We start from the raw sequence: 13423 nt of genomic DNA, 5'->3' as shown, positions 1-13423 counted from the left end.
GGATAAGACAATGCAGCAGGATCTATACACAGATTCTTGTGACAAACCAGACATAAACACTGACAAATACTTACAGCATGATGTTGTATATTTAACCACATCTGATCTATTCAGTCCAACATCATTCATTGCCTCGATCTCAAAGAAATGGTTGGTTCCTTTGTTCAGCTCTGTTAACATCCACGTCCCGTGCTGCTGGTTTACGAGTCCATCACGAGAAGGAACGGACACTGTCACTTCGTGCAGTGAGGCAGTGGAAGCTGCTGATCTCCACCTGATTGTGTATTAGGTTATTACATGGCCACCGTTGTAATCAACATTCCAATGGATTGTAACACTCGTCTCGTTCCTAGAAATCGGCTTGACATCCAGAACAGGTTTGGCAGGAGCTGCGGCAAAAAAAAAAATGAAACAAAACATTTGATGTTGCAAATCAGTGATACCATAATGGGCGTATTTGTTTGGGACCTTTCTAGAAACAAATAGAGTGGAAAGGCACGCTAGCGTGTTCGATTGGGCACCTTTCCTTTTCTGGAGAGAATGAACAGTTTCCCAAACCTTTCTGGAAATGGATAGACTGGAAAGGTATTATGCTGTTCAATTGGTAACTTTTCTGTTTCCGAAAAAGAATAGAGCGGATAGACTTTCCAACCTATCCTACCATCAGTACGGATAGAAAAGATAGAAAGAACACCTAGACATGTAAAACTTGCGTCTCTACCAGCTTTGACATTCCAAATCAACACGCTCGCTTTGCGTAACATTTCCAGACCACTACTTGCACTTATCCTGGATTGCCCACGCAAAAGTTGAATGGCAGCTGATTTATTGGAGCAGAACAAATTCCTGAAGACTTAGTAGACATTCTAACAGGTGGAAAAGTAGATGAAACGACTATGACAAAGAACATGTACACGTGGGGTGATTCTAAGCATGTGCCTAGTTCTGTTACCGCCTCATCTATCTCGTTTCGGAAAAGTTCTGTTCGATTGGTAAACGTGCCCTGTCTCTTTCCACTCTATCCAAACCTAACAAGATAGTTCCAAACGAATACACCCATTAATATATGATCTAGCATGTTTGACATACAATACAACAATGCACAGCAACCCTATCAAAGCACATGTATTGCAATCAACTATTAATGTTTTATAAAGATTTAAGGTTGGAAAAAATCATTAATTTTTTACTAATTATGCGTCATGTTTCACACAATTTTTTCACTCTTTGTATTGTATGTTGCTGACTACACGTTATCACTGAATGAATTGAAAATGATGAATAACCTGCTGTATGTGTGGTAACATTAAACGTTTCACTGCTGGGACTCTCACCCACTTTGTTACAAGCCCCAATAAAACATTGACGCGATGAACCAGGAATGAGACCCGTCAACACACCAGAGATCCCAACAACTGAGTCAAATACACGAGAATGTGTTAAACCTCGAACGACATCCAAACACGTAACTTTGACATTTGTAATGGGTGAATAACCATCAGCACCCAACATCCATAAAAACTCCACTGATTAAGTAGACAGTCTATTTCTATTGATATCAACACGAGGAGCAGCAGGAAGAACTACAAACCAAGCAAAATCATTGAAACCAATTATGACACTTTTAAGTTTGTCAAGTAAGATACCTTGAACAGTCAAATCAACTGTATTGTGATTGCTACCGATTGAGTTTGAGGACATGCATGTAAAAGATCCTTTCCAGATTTTCAATGCAATAAATGTGTAGATCAAACGATTGTTAGACTTGTATGTCGGTTGCTGGTGGGACTGCGTCGACAAATACATTTTATTGTTGTTGATGTGTTTTGAACGACAACAGTCCTTGGACTAAGAGTGAGAGTGACGTCTGCAAAGTCTGTCAAAGAGTAGAGCAACAATCAGTTTGTAGTTTTTATTGATATTAACCAGCAGAGATTGGTTGTGCAATGACTGAGAAAGGCTCAAAGCAGGTTGATGACTAGGCAAACATATGAGGTGAGACACAAACAAATCAGACAGCTAAAACATAAGACAGGCAATAACAGAGACAGAGAAACAAACAAACAGACAGACAGACAGACAGACATAGACACCACACACACACACACGCATGCACGCACGCACGCACGCACGCACGCACGCACGCACACACACACACACACACACACACACACACACACACACACACACATACACACACACATTAATGGCAAATGGCAAATGGATAACGAGCTGCCGTTAAACAGTAATGCCCCCAGCTAGATGGCTGGGTTCCTCTGCACTAAGTAGGAGTTATGGGCCGTGCTAAGCAATCTCGTGGAACCTGGCCAGGTGCTCGCAGGAGCACTGACTACAATGCCAACTGTGGTGTGGGCACCCAAAGTCCCAACAGAACCCCAGTGGCTTGTGGACTTTGTCGCAATGGGAGCTTTTGCCATCCCAGTCAATGACAAGGTACTCATTTGTACTCCCGAGTCAAGAGAGGCAATTGTGTGTAAGTTTCTTGCCTAAGGAAATTATGCCATAGCTCGCCATCACTGTGACTTGAACTTGCAACACACACACACACACACACACACACACACACACACACACACACACACACACACACACACACACACACACACACACACACACACACACACACACACACACACACACACATTCACACATGTGCACACACACATTCACACACACACACACGCACACACACACACACACACACACACACACACACACACACACACACACACACACACACACACACACACTAGAAATGGAGGCTAAACTTTACAATGCTACGGAGTACACCCACTTTTATGGACACGCCCATTTCATTGGGTTCTAATTGACTGATACGGTAGAATCAGTGGCAGATCCAGACTGGAAAAAAGGTGGTGTATATACTATATACAGCTTTGTTCCACACACGTATTTACAGTCCACAATTTTATGACCATGCCTACAAATGATGGGCTATAGCCCAGTCTAGCCCATGCCACACTACACCCCTACTACACACCTACTACCCTGCACAGAGCAGGTTCAATACACTTATTCTACTCTATGCGTTCACAAGAACGTATATAGACTTACATTATGAGTTGGTAGTATGCAAATCGCTATCCGAGGAGAATGCTGCTCACTAATAGTGTGGCATGTACATTTAGCGGCTCTTGGTAATGTGATCTTGTTTTTCAAAGTTTTGTTGATACTGTTAATTACTAATTATTGATTTTAATAATGACAATAAATATATATTTGAATAGATTTGCAATACGTCCATACTGCTACATGTGCAATGAAACACTAAGCACTAAAACTAGAGTGATTGTACTAGCAACATCTGATATATAGGCAATGAGAATAACTAACTAAAGAGTCTTAGAGAAGAAAGTTACTAATGAGTTAGTGAGCTAGACAGCTAGTTAATAGATCAGTCAGGGTTGCAGGTGGTAGTCAATTTTAGAGCCAAATTTGGGTGTTGCTGTCCTGTACCTAGAGTCCAGAGCCATATTTAGCAGAGCTGTTGTTGTTTCCTATAACATCACATTGCCTACCTACTCCTTTCAGAAACTTTGTATCTGCCACTGTATCACCACGTTATCCATCAAGCCCCCATCCCCAACTTTGGCCCAATGTCTAACATTTTCACACCTAAGCTCCACTTAATTCATTAATTAATCTTCAATTAAAAATTGTCTCCACATTCGTGACAATGTAGCTCTAGAACAACAGTAGACTAATAATACAACCTACTCAGAAACCCGCCTTTCTCAAATCGCGTGAACGAGATTATGTCCCGTAGACCATCACGTACGTACCTTTCTCGCCGCCCTGCAACAGTAAAAACTCAAGAGACAAAACCGGCTATTCAGTGGCATAAACTTCCAAAGAGAACCTTTCAACAGACATGACTAACGTCTCAATTCGTCTTGTTGAAACGCGATGAAAGCGACTGACCAAGATATGATCCCGCATGTCCGAATATTTGTTCCTCACATTTCACGTTCTGCCGTAGCAACAGTACGATGAGCATTAACGTCACCCCGAAGGTATAGTATCCAGCGGTGATAACTATAATACTAGGATCTGCGTTCGAAGAGAGAAAATCACTGGAGATCAGGTGACCGAGATTATGTCCCGTCAGTCATCCGTCTTCTTCGTTGTCTGCGAGAGTAGAGGTTGACAAGACAAAACCAACAATTTGGCGAAAGGAAGCCATATAATGAGCCTATCGACAGAGATGACTTGCGTCTCAAACGGAGTTGTAGAAACGAGATGGCAAGCACTGACCGAGATATGATACTCTGTGACCGATATCGAACACAGCAGATCTAAGACAGTATTCTCAACCTTACAATCTGGCATATGCAAGGCAACAGCCATCAGCTTACATGTATCCAGATTCCAGTCAGACGTACTCGCAACCTCAAGGACAAGTCAACAGTCAAGTGCAAGGCTACGGTGGAAATCCACAACCAGGCACCGCTATGACTCCTGATGGAATGAATGGTCGCAGCTTTCCCACGGATCCCAATAGACCATTGCCAACTCATCCATATCCAGTTCCTGTAACTGATCCCAATGGTGCTGTGAGAGTAGATTTGAAGCGTAATCCAGCAATGTTGGGAATAGTGCCTGATGAGAAGCCCGGAGAAACAGGATTGAAGCAAACAGGTAATTTAATGTCATCAACCTTGCTGTGTTAACTTTGCTGTGCACACAAAGCAATCACAAATGTTAAATGCTTGTGGTACAACTTTGTGTGTTTATGTGGGTAGTTAGTTATGTTGCTTTTCTGTTTGATACAGAGGCAGCTCGATTATTATTCCCTGTGCGAGATGGCATTATACTTATGCCCTTCAGACTTCAACATAATCTGTCAGTCAGTAATCATGTGTTCCTAGTGAGGGAGCGGGTATTTAAGACTCTGATTACAAGGTAGGTAGTAGGCAGGAATTCTTGTTTGATAGCACTCTAACAAGTTTGTGTGATAAGTCTGATCTGGAAATACAATTCAAGTGTTACCATCATGAAGACAGGCTGCACCAGACGAACTGGCCTACTGCAGTCAGTGTGAACGTCAACGCAGAACCAGTACCAGTTGAGAGGGTAAGGTTGTGGTGTTTATGTAACCACAAGTTATGCTTCTCTTCCATAATGATAATGAATAGATTGAACAATACAAACACTGATGCATTTGTGGAGAGGCAAGGGTAGGGAATAGGCAGATACGAAGAAAAGAATCAGTCAACAGAATCCCTTACTTCCTGTAGGCTGTAGCTTGAATAAGCTGGCTGTATGGTAGAGATACATCCATAACATTAATGAGAGCACTCTTTGGTAAACTTTGAAGGGTTGCTCATTGGGACGGCTTGTTGGGAATAACAAAATAACGGAGAATAGAATCAGTAAGGAGAATGGACAGCCAGTTGGACAGTAAGGTAGTAGACAGAGTACGATTGGGGGGCAAGTGAGTACACAGTAGATGCAACAAAATGGACATACAATTATGCAGACAGATGACTTGACTGGTGGATTAGTGAGTAAACAAACTGGACAGGCAGATGGACAGACGGGTAGACAGAAAGTGCAGACAAATGAAAAGACAAGTTAATTGGGTCACAGATGAATGTAGAAGTGGAACAGATAAATTGCGTTCAACTACTCATGCTGTGAGTCATTTCAAATGACAACAAACGGGTGGGTGTGAGCAGGCAGCAAAGTATGTATGACCGGGACCATGCAAGTTATAAATATAATACAAGGAGAAAAAGACTGTTATAATAGATTTGATTAATTGATGAATGACAAAGGAATGGACAACAATATTATAAAATTGCATACTGCAAAGCAGCACTAATTAATGTGCCTATATGTAATAAAGTTGTTGTTGCATTATTGTGGATTTAGGGAGATGGAAGAATGGCACACAAGCCTTTGTACATTAAGAAGTCGTGTCAAGTAGGCAAGAATACGATACAGATTGCTGTGACTGCATGCTGCTGTGTAAGTCTGGCAGTGGTGATTGTTATAGCTGCCGTATTGTATTATGCTGGTCATTGTTGTATAGTCACATCTCTTTGTACTGCAACTGGTTCATCATCCTTCAATTAATTCGGTGCTGCAAAGTCTTTTGAAGAAGCGTCTCCTTGAAGTTGAATTATGCATTGAAAAAGTAGGTTATGAGTATCATTCATATGCTGAGTGTGTGTCTCAGAGTTCGTCTTGTAGTTCGTTCACGTTTTACTGTTCCAAGCCTCACTGGTGGTCAAGATGGTGTGGAACAGACAAGCATCAAAGTCTCGCTAAAGTGTTCTCTCTCATTTCGGCGAATCTTGTTTCCTGCTCGAGGCAGGGAATGTCGACATGTACAGGTTGGTGAGAGAGAACAAATTAGTCGCTTTTTCAATCAAATCATGTCCTTTGTGCAGTGTTTTGACCTGGAGTCATATTTGCAATGGAATTGGGAACGAGGGACATGGAAGTGCCCTGTTTGCTCGTAAGAGGTGGCATCACAGCAGTGTTAACATTTCTATTCATGTGATTATTGATTACAAGAAGCCAGTGCCTCTTGAGCTGATTGAAGTTGACCAGTTTATTTGGGGCATACTGACCCTAGTGTGCAAGTAAATTTGACACAATTCTTGTTGCTAAAACCACGAAGTCACTCTTTGTTTTGATAGCTCTAGTGCTCGTAATGTTGAAGAGGTACTGATTGATCCCAACTGCCAATGGAAACCTGTTTTGGGAAACATCAAGCAGGAACCGGATGGTAGGAAGATTTAATAGTGTGACTGTGTGTGTGTGTTGTGTGTGTGTGTGTGTGTGTGTGTGTGTGTGTGTGTGTGTGTGTGTGTGTGTGTGTGTGTGTGTGTGTGTGGTGTGTGCGTGCGCACGTGTGTGTGTGTGTGTGTGTGTGTGTGTGTGTGTGTGTGTGTGTGTGTGTGTGTGTGTGTGTGTGTGTGTGTGTGTGTGTTTGCTATATGGATGTGAGACTTGGTTCATTACACAACCAAACTTGCAACGCTTAAATACATTCCACATGCGGTGCATTCGATTGATTCTTGGTGTCTCAAGATGGAATAAAATCAAGAATTCAGACAATTTAGAATGAGCGTGTGAAGACCCTATTGCTATGACAATACAGAAACAACTACTGCAATGGCTGGGCCGTCTGCTACGCATGAGTGACAATCGTCCCCCAAAACAACTACTTTGCAGCAGACTTAGCAATGCAACAAGACCAACACATGGGCCTAAACAGAGATGGATAGATGTTGTCACAAGAGACCTCAGATCATTACATATCAGTCTTTGTGATGCTGATGATCATGCTGCTTGGAGAAGCGCTATTACGCTGCGTTGCCAAAACCCATAGTGGGTGTGGTGGAATCAAGGTTCAAGGTGTGTGTGTGTGTGTGTGTGTGTGTGTGTGTGTGTGTGTGTGTGTGTGTGTGTGTGTGTGTGTGTGTGTGTGTGTGTGTGTGTGTGTGTGTGTGTGTGTGTGTGTTAGAGAGTGCATTTGGAGAATGAAAACATCCAGGACCTTGCAGGGTTGCAGGTTCAGGTCAGTGATGGCGAGCTATGGCATAATTTCCTTAAACAAGAAACTTACACACAATTGCTTTTCTCGACTCAGGAGTATAAATGAGTACCTGGTCATTGACTGGGGTGGACTTGACTGCTGGCTTGGCATCATGCAAGTAACATCACGCTGCAGACGGGTACTTGTGGGCTTTGGTGTCTTGTCCCAGAGCTGCGCCATAGTCAGTGCACCTGGATGACTCCGGCCAAGCTCCAGGTGGATTGCAGCGCTGGCCCTAAGCCTTCAAGTAGCACATGGAGGCCCTGTCTCTGACCTTAAGGTCGACATTGAATGATGTGGAGGGCTTGACATTTGTCTATTTGTGTGTGTGTGTGTGTGTGTGTGTGTGTGTGTGTGTGTGTGTGTGTGTGTGTGTGCGCGTGTGTGTGTGTATGCGTGTGTGTGCGTGCGTGTATGCGTGTATGCGTGTGTGTGTGTGTGTGTGTGGGTTTGTGTGTGGTGCAATAGCTCAGTTGCTTAGAGAGTGCATTTGGAGAATGAAAACATCCGGGACCTTGCAGAGTTGCGGGTTCAAGTCACAGAGATGGCGAGCTATGGCATAATTTCCTCAAGCAAGAAACTTACACACAATTGCTTCTCTCGACTCAGGAGTACAAATGAGTACTTGGTCATTGACTGGGGTGGACATGACCGCTGGCTTGGCAGTAACATCATGCAGCAGACGGGTACGTGTGGGCCTTGGTGTCCAGTCCCAAAACTGCACCATAGCCAGTGCCCCTTGATGACTCTGGCCAAGCTCCAGGTGGATTGTGGCGCTGGCCCTAACCTTCCACGTAGCGCATGGAGGCCCTGTCTCTAGAGGCAGGGGGAGCTATCTCCGCAACTAATCTTAAGGTTGACGTCATACACGAATGATGTGGAGGGCTTGACATTTGTCCATTTGTTCGTGTGTGTGTGTGTGTGTGTGTGTGTGTGTGTGTGTGTGTGTGTGTGTGTGTGAGTGTGTGTGTCTGTGTGTGTGTGTGTGTGTGTGTGTGTGTGTGTGTGTGTGTGTGTGTGTGTGTGTGTCTGTGTCTGTGTCTGTGTCTGTGTCTGTGTCTGTGTGTGTGTGTGTATGTGTGTGTGTCTGTGTCTGTGTGTGTGTGTGTGTGTGTGTGTGTGTGTGTGTGTGTGTGTGTGTGTGTGTGTGTGTGTGTGTGTGTGTGTGTGTGTGTGTGTGTGTGTGTGTGTGTGTGTGTGTGTTCATATTTGTGTATGTGTGTGTGTGTGTGTGTGTGTGTTGTGCTTTCCCACTTGATATAGTTTAATATAGTTTACTCTTTCTTATAGCATCTCACAGCAGTGGATCAGAATGGCTCAAATTAGTAGCCAAATCACTAACTGGTGAAGCTGTTGAATTGAAAGCAAAATCGTCTGATACTGTTGCCACCTTGAAGCGTTGATTGCAAACCAAGGATGACCCTTCATCATGGAATCAATTGCTTGTTTTGAATAAAAAACAACTACACGATGAGCAAACATTAGCCGATGCAGGAGTAACCGATGGAACAATACTGAGTGTCGTTCTTTGTCCTCGTGAGTTGATCTTCTACTCAATAGACTATAGTATACAAATTGTAATGATGGTATGGTTGTAGGTGGTGTGACGGGCATGGGAGCCGATGCGGGTGAGTTATTTGTTCGAGCGTTGTCACAAGGAGCAGTCGAAGTGAGTCGAGTCAAGATTGTCATTGTCGGCAAAGACAGAACTGGCAAGACGTCCTTTAAACGATCCTTGCTCAAACAGAAGTTTCAGATCATTGAACCGAGCACACCTGTGGCCATGGCAGAGTTGGCAGTGTGTGAAGCATCCAACTGGACACTCGTCAATGACAAGGACCAGGAATTTTTAGACAAACAAATAGCTAGAGCAGCCATGCATGCAATGCATGATTCTAGTGCAAACGTTTCGGGTAGTGAAGGTGAGAGTCAATATGAGGATGGAAGACCAGATTGGCCACATCTTGACAGTCGTGTCGATCTCGACTCGACAGTCGGTAGAGAATCTACATCAACTGATACTAGAGAAAGTTACGTTGATGAAGTGATAGTTCTAACTGAAGGGATTGCTCGTGCTATTCGAGATTTCCAAAGTGATCCTGATCTTCTAAAGAAGGAAGATTCAAAAGTTCACGTTACCATTTGGGATTTGGGAGGTCAAGAGCCACTTCTTCCTGGTCAAGGACAAGCCATCACATCGGGATGTGTCGTTTGTGTCGTATTTAATGCATCTCAGTTTCTAGGTGACAAGGCCAAGTCATTCTACTTTCCTTCTGCCAACTCGGAACCGATTCTAATAGACAACCACTGGATAGAGACAAACTATGATGCTGCGTCTTTATGGGCATCCATGACTTTTTTGGCTGGAGACGACGACAGTCGTGAAGGTCTTTGCATTGGCAAGTCAAAGGACTGTGCGTCGCCGGTCATGTTTTTGATTGGTACACATGCCCATTGTGTTGACTCAACAATGATTAAGCAACAGAATAGATTTCTGTCTAGACTGTTTTGTAATAAAGCATTTCAGAAACACATCCTGCGACCATCCAATCACCATGATGATTGGTTCTTTTGTGTTGAGAATTCAGTGTCTGACTCTGACAGTGCAACTGAGGATGCAGGTGTGAGTGCAGTGAAGCGACTCATTGAAGAGATGGCACGTGATGTGTCACCCAATTGTCTAATATCAGCCACTTGGTCAGTTCTAGAGAAGATCCTTGATGCTCTAGAAGAAAAGTTGGGCAGTGCTCTTTCCAATGTCCATGTTATCATGGTTTTTGCTCGTCGATTGTGTCATATGTCTGAAGAGAAAGAAGTTCGTGCTGCTCTGGCATATTTAGATGAAGCCAGTTCAGTCATCTTTCATCAGGAAAGTGAGAAGCTGAAGAACATAGTCGTCACCAAACCAAGCTGGATTTTCATGGTTTTCTCAGTGGTGACGTCTGTCACTACTCTTCCTCCTCCTCTACTGAGTAAGATTGGGATCGAGTGCGACAAGTAGGAATTGCTTCTTGGAAACTCATTGATCATCACTTGAAGAAGGCAGAAGTGAAACATGAAGAATATGAAGATGTACTGAATCTCTTGAATTTCATTTTCATTGTCTGCCCCAAACTTTGTTCATCTCAGTCATCAGTTCCCTATCAAATGGAATATTTTGTTCCATGTTTGCTAGAAGTCGAGTCAGAAGGTTCATTTGCAGCTGCTAATTCGGATGCTTCTAATCCAATGTCACTCATTGTTTTGTCTCGTGATATCGAGTTTATTCCTGAGCAATTGCATTTCAGGCTGATGACGTGTTGCATTGAGAGATATTTAGATGAACCAATGTTGACACACTGAAGGTGTTGATTTGGAGCTAATGTATCATGCAAAGAAATATATTATTGTCACTATTGACACACAACGGCCACCACAGGAAGTTGCATCTCTGTGTATAGACATCCGTCTGTTCATCACTAAGAAGCTTCATGAAGTGAAGACCCCAGGGTTGCCTCAGTTTCAGTTTTCATTAAATATTCAACATCCCGGTCCAGCCATTCCTGTGGATGTCAGCAAGTTGGTATGTATAGACGAGTATGAACACAAACCATTGAGAAGAAACAGACGTAACGTACAACTGACTGTCGATGAGAAAGCTGCATTAGACTGTTGGCTTTATGACCATAAAGATGATGTAGCAAGACCACAACAGTCGCTGACATTTAAAGCAGAGAGAAAATGTACAGAAGATGATATTGTGAATGTAGCTAACTGAATTTCTGGTTGCTGGAAAACCCTTGTTCTAAATTTGTCACCTACATTTTTCATGAGCAAGACAAAAGTGATAGAAAAAGAAAACAGAGATGATTGTTTTATGCAAGCTGTAGCAGCACTGAATATGTGGACAAATGAATTTGCTAACAAAGCAAGCCAGGCAGCAATGATCGAGGCAATGTGTAACAGCGGTTACAGATCTCAGTCTGAAGATGTCTTTAGTAGCAGTTTGGTGGAGCACGTCTGCCCACATAAACGACTGTGTTTGTCTGCACTTGTAGGCAGAGTTGTTTTGTTAAGAGGAATCAAACGTTACCTGTTTTACATTCACATTATTCACTCACTAGTCTTTCTTGATGTGCATTGTTTTCAGTTGACATGTAATTATGTAAATGGCTGTTACTATTTAGCATTTTACCTTTTTAGCATGCAGTTCTATAAATCTATGGGGATGGCTTACATAGGGCGAGCATATGAATAGAGATTAGTAACTACTGATGTCTATGACTTCTCTACTCTAATCTACCAACCTGTTCCCAATGTTCCATGTTGTCATCATCACACTAGTGTGGACAGATTCTTTCCACCTTGAGACTCGTTTTCAGAGTCATCGACTTTGTATTTCTTGCCTGTCTCGTTTTGTTTGTTATTGGATACGAACAGTTTCATATGCATGTATGTGTTTTCAGTGTCATCAAACTGGCCGTTCTCATCATTTCTGTTGGGCTCGACTGTTTGTATATCCACGTGATCGTGTTCCTGATTATCTTCACCTGAAGTCAACACATCCTTGTACACACCTGCTTTCTGTTGGTGTCCATGAGTTGTGTCATTCAGTTCTGAAGCACATAGAGCATACTCCGAGCTGCTTGGACTCTAAAGATCAATGAGAAATATGCACATTACCATCTTGATGTATTTTATTTATAGATGAAATCTAAACAAACCTACTCGCTTGCTTGCCTGTGTCTGTCTGTCTGTCTATCTGTCTGTCTGTCTGTCTGTCTGTCTGTCTGTCTGTCTGTCTGTCTGTCTACACTTGTCATTTGCTTGCTTGCATACACCTTCTGTCCATGAGTTGAAATTAGAACAACAAAGTCAAACAAATTACCGATTGAGCTGTCTTGTCATCATCCACAATTCCAGCTTTCTCAGAGGAGGTGACACTCACCAATGCAGGAGTATGACTTCCATCAGGTGATGCTACATCATAAACACATCACTCAAGAACAAGTATACATGACTTCTAAAAGCTTCTATGCTAGTATACCTACAACACTGGGACAACTATTGCTATAAACACAGAACTTCACTCCATTACTAGAAGTAAGAGTTTAGTTAGATAAATATTCAATTTTGAGTGCATGATGTCAGTTGTGGTACATAATCTGGATGATGTCCATATAGAGAGAGTGTAAGACAGACTACATCAAATGTGTAATTATATCACTCATAACACTTCAATGTGGCACTGCCATGCATATTTTCTTTAACCACTCTGCCATATCTTGCCATCACAGAAAATAATTGATGTTGATATAAACGCAATCATTAGTCTCTTGTGTGTAACAGACAGCTGGAGATATTGTTTCAAATACAATGTATAACTGTTGTTGTACATTGTGTGTATGCAATTACTACCCTTGACACAAACACGTAGGGTATTGCTCTCAATTAAAAAGCACCAACTTGGTCTCTTAGCAAAATACAACTGGTGTGTGTATGTGTGTGTGTGTGTGTGTGTGTGTGTGTGTGTGTGTGTGTGTGTGTGTGTGTGTGTGTGTGTGTGTGTGTGTGTGTGTGTGTACGTGTGTGTGTGTGTGTGTGTGTGTGTGTGTGTGTGTGCGTGTGTGTGTGTGTGTGTGTGTGTGTGTGTGTGTGTGTGTGTGTGTGTGTGTGTACGTGTGTGCATGACCTATAGTCCATGCACGACTCCATGAGTTACAAACGTTTTACTGCATCTTGATACATACATACCTCGTTCCATCGTTTTTAGAAAAGCCAGTTTAGATACAATGTCACTTGTTCGAGCCTTCATATCAACATATGATTCTTGCAGCAGCTCTTCCATAGTCT

General features: G+C 42.6%; 4 protein-coding genes across 4 annotated transcripts in view; 2 read left to right on the top strand and 2 right to left on the bottom strand.

Moving 5' to 3' along the window:
• Positions 1–4397: 4397 nt before the first annotated feature.
• On the top strand, positions 4398–6591 carry LOC134177711 (zinc finger MIZ domain-containing protein 2-like). The gene is made up of 7 exons (XM_062644490.1): positions 4398–4680; positions 4785–4888; positions 4945–5115; positions 5917–6012; positions 6077–6212; positions 6280–6380; positions 6438–6591. The coding sequence occupies exons 1-7, from the start codon at positions 4398–4400 to the stop codon at positions 6507–6509; spliced, it is 963 nt and encodes a 320-aa protein (XP_062500474.1). The 3' UTR covers positions 6510–6591.
• A 2409-nt stretch (positions 6592–9000) lies between these two features.
• Positions 9001–10592, top strand: LOC134177710 (uncharacterized). Its single transcript, XM_062644489.1, has 2 exons — positions 9001–9127; positions 9190–10592. The coding sequence occupies exon 2, from the start codon at positions 9204–9206 to the stop codon at positions 10590–10592; it is 1389 nt and encodes a 462-aa protein (XP_062500473.1). The 5' UTR covers positions 9001–9127; positions 9190–9203.
• A 113-nt stretch (positions 10593–10705) lies between these two features.
• LOC134177708 (uncharacterized) lies at positions 10706–13418 on the bottom strand. The gene is made up of 3 exons (XM_062644488.1): positions 13325–13418; positions 12459–12550; positions 10706–12223 (listed from the first exon to the last, which is right to left on the bottom strand). The coding sequence occupies exons 1-3, from the start codon at positions 13416–13418 to the stop codon at positions 11906–11908; spliced, it is 504 nt and encodes a 167-aa protein (XP_062500472.1). The 3' UTR covers positions 10706–11905.
• LOC134177532 (uncharacterized) overlaps positions 13357–13423 on the bottom strand; it is a 1138-nt gene continuing 1071 nt past the window's right edge. Inside the window, exon 5 of the mRNA XM_062644318.1 lies at positions 13357–13423. This exon is cut by the window's right edge and continues 161 nt beyond it. The gene's annotated coding sequence lies outside the window, so the exon portion shown is untranslated.

Source organism: Corticium candelabrum, chromosome 3 (genome assembly GCF_963422355.1).
Source record: "Corticium candelabrum chromosome 3, ooCorCand1.1, whole genome shotgun sequence".
In the NCBI taxonomy this organism is placed as follows: Eukaryota; Metazoa; Porifera; class Homoscleromorpha; order Homosclerophorida; family Plakinidae; genus Corticium; species Corticium candelabrum.
Note: the sequence above shows the minus strand (reverse complement) of the source record. Positions and strands in the feature narration are given on the sequence as shown.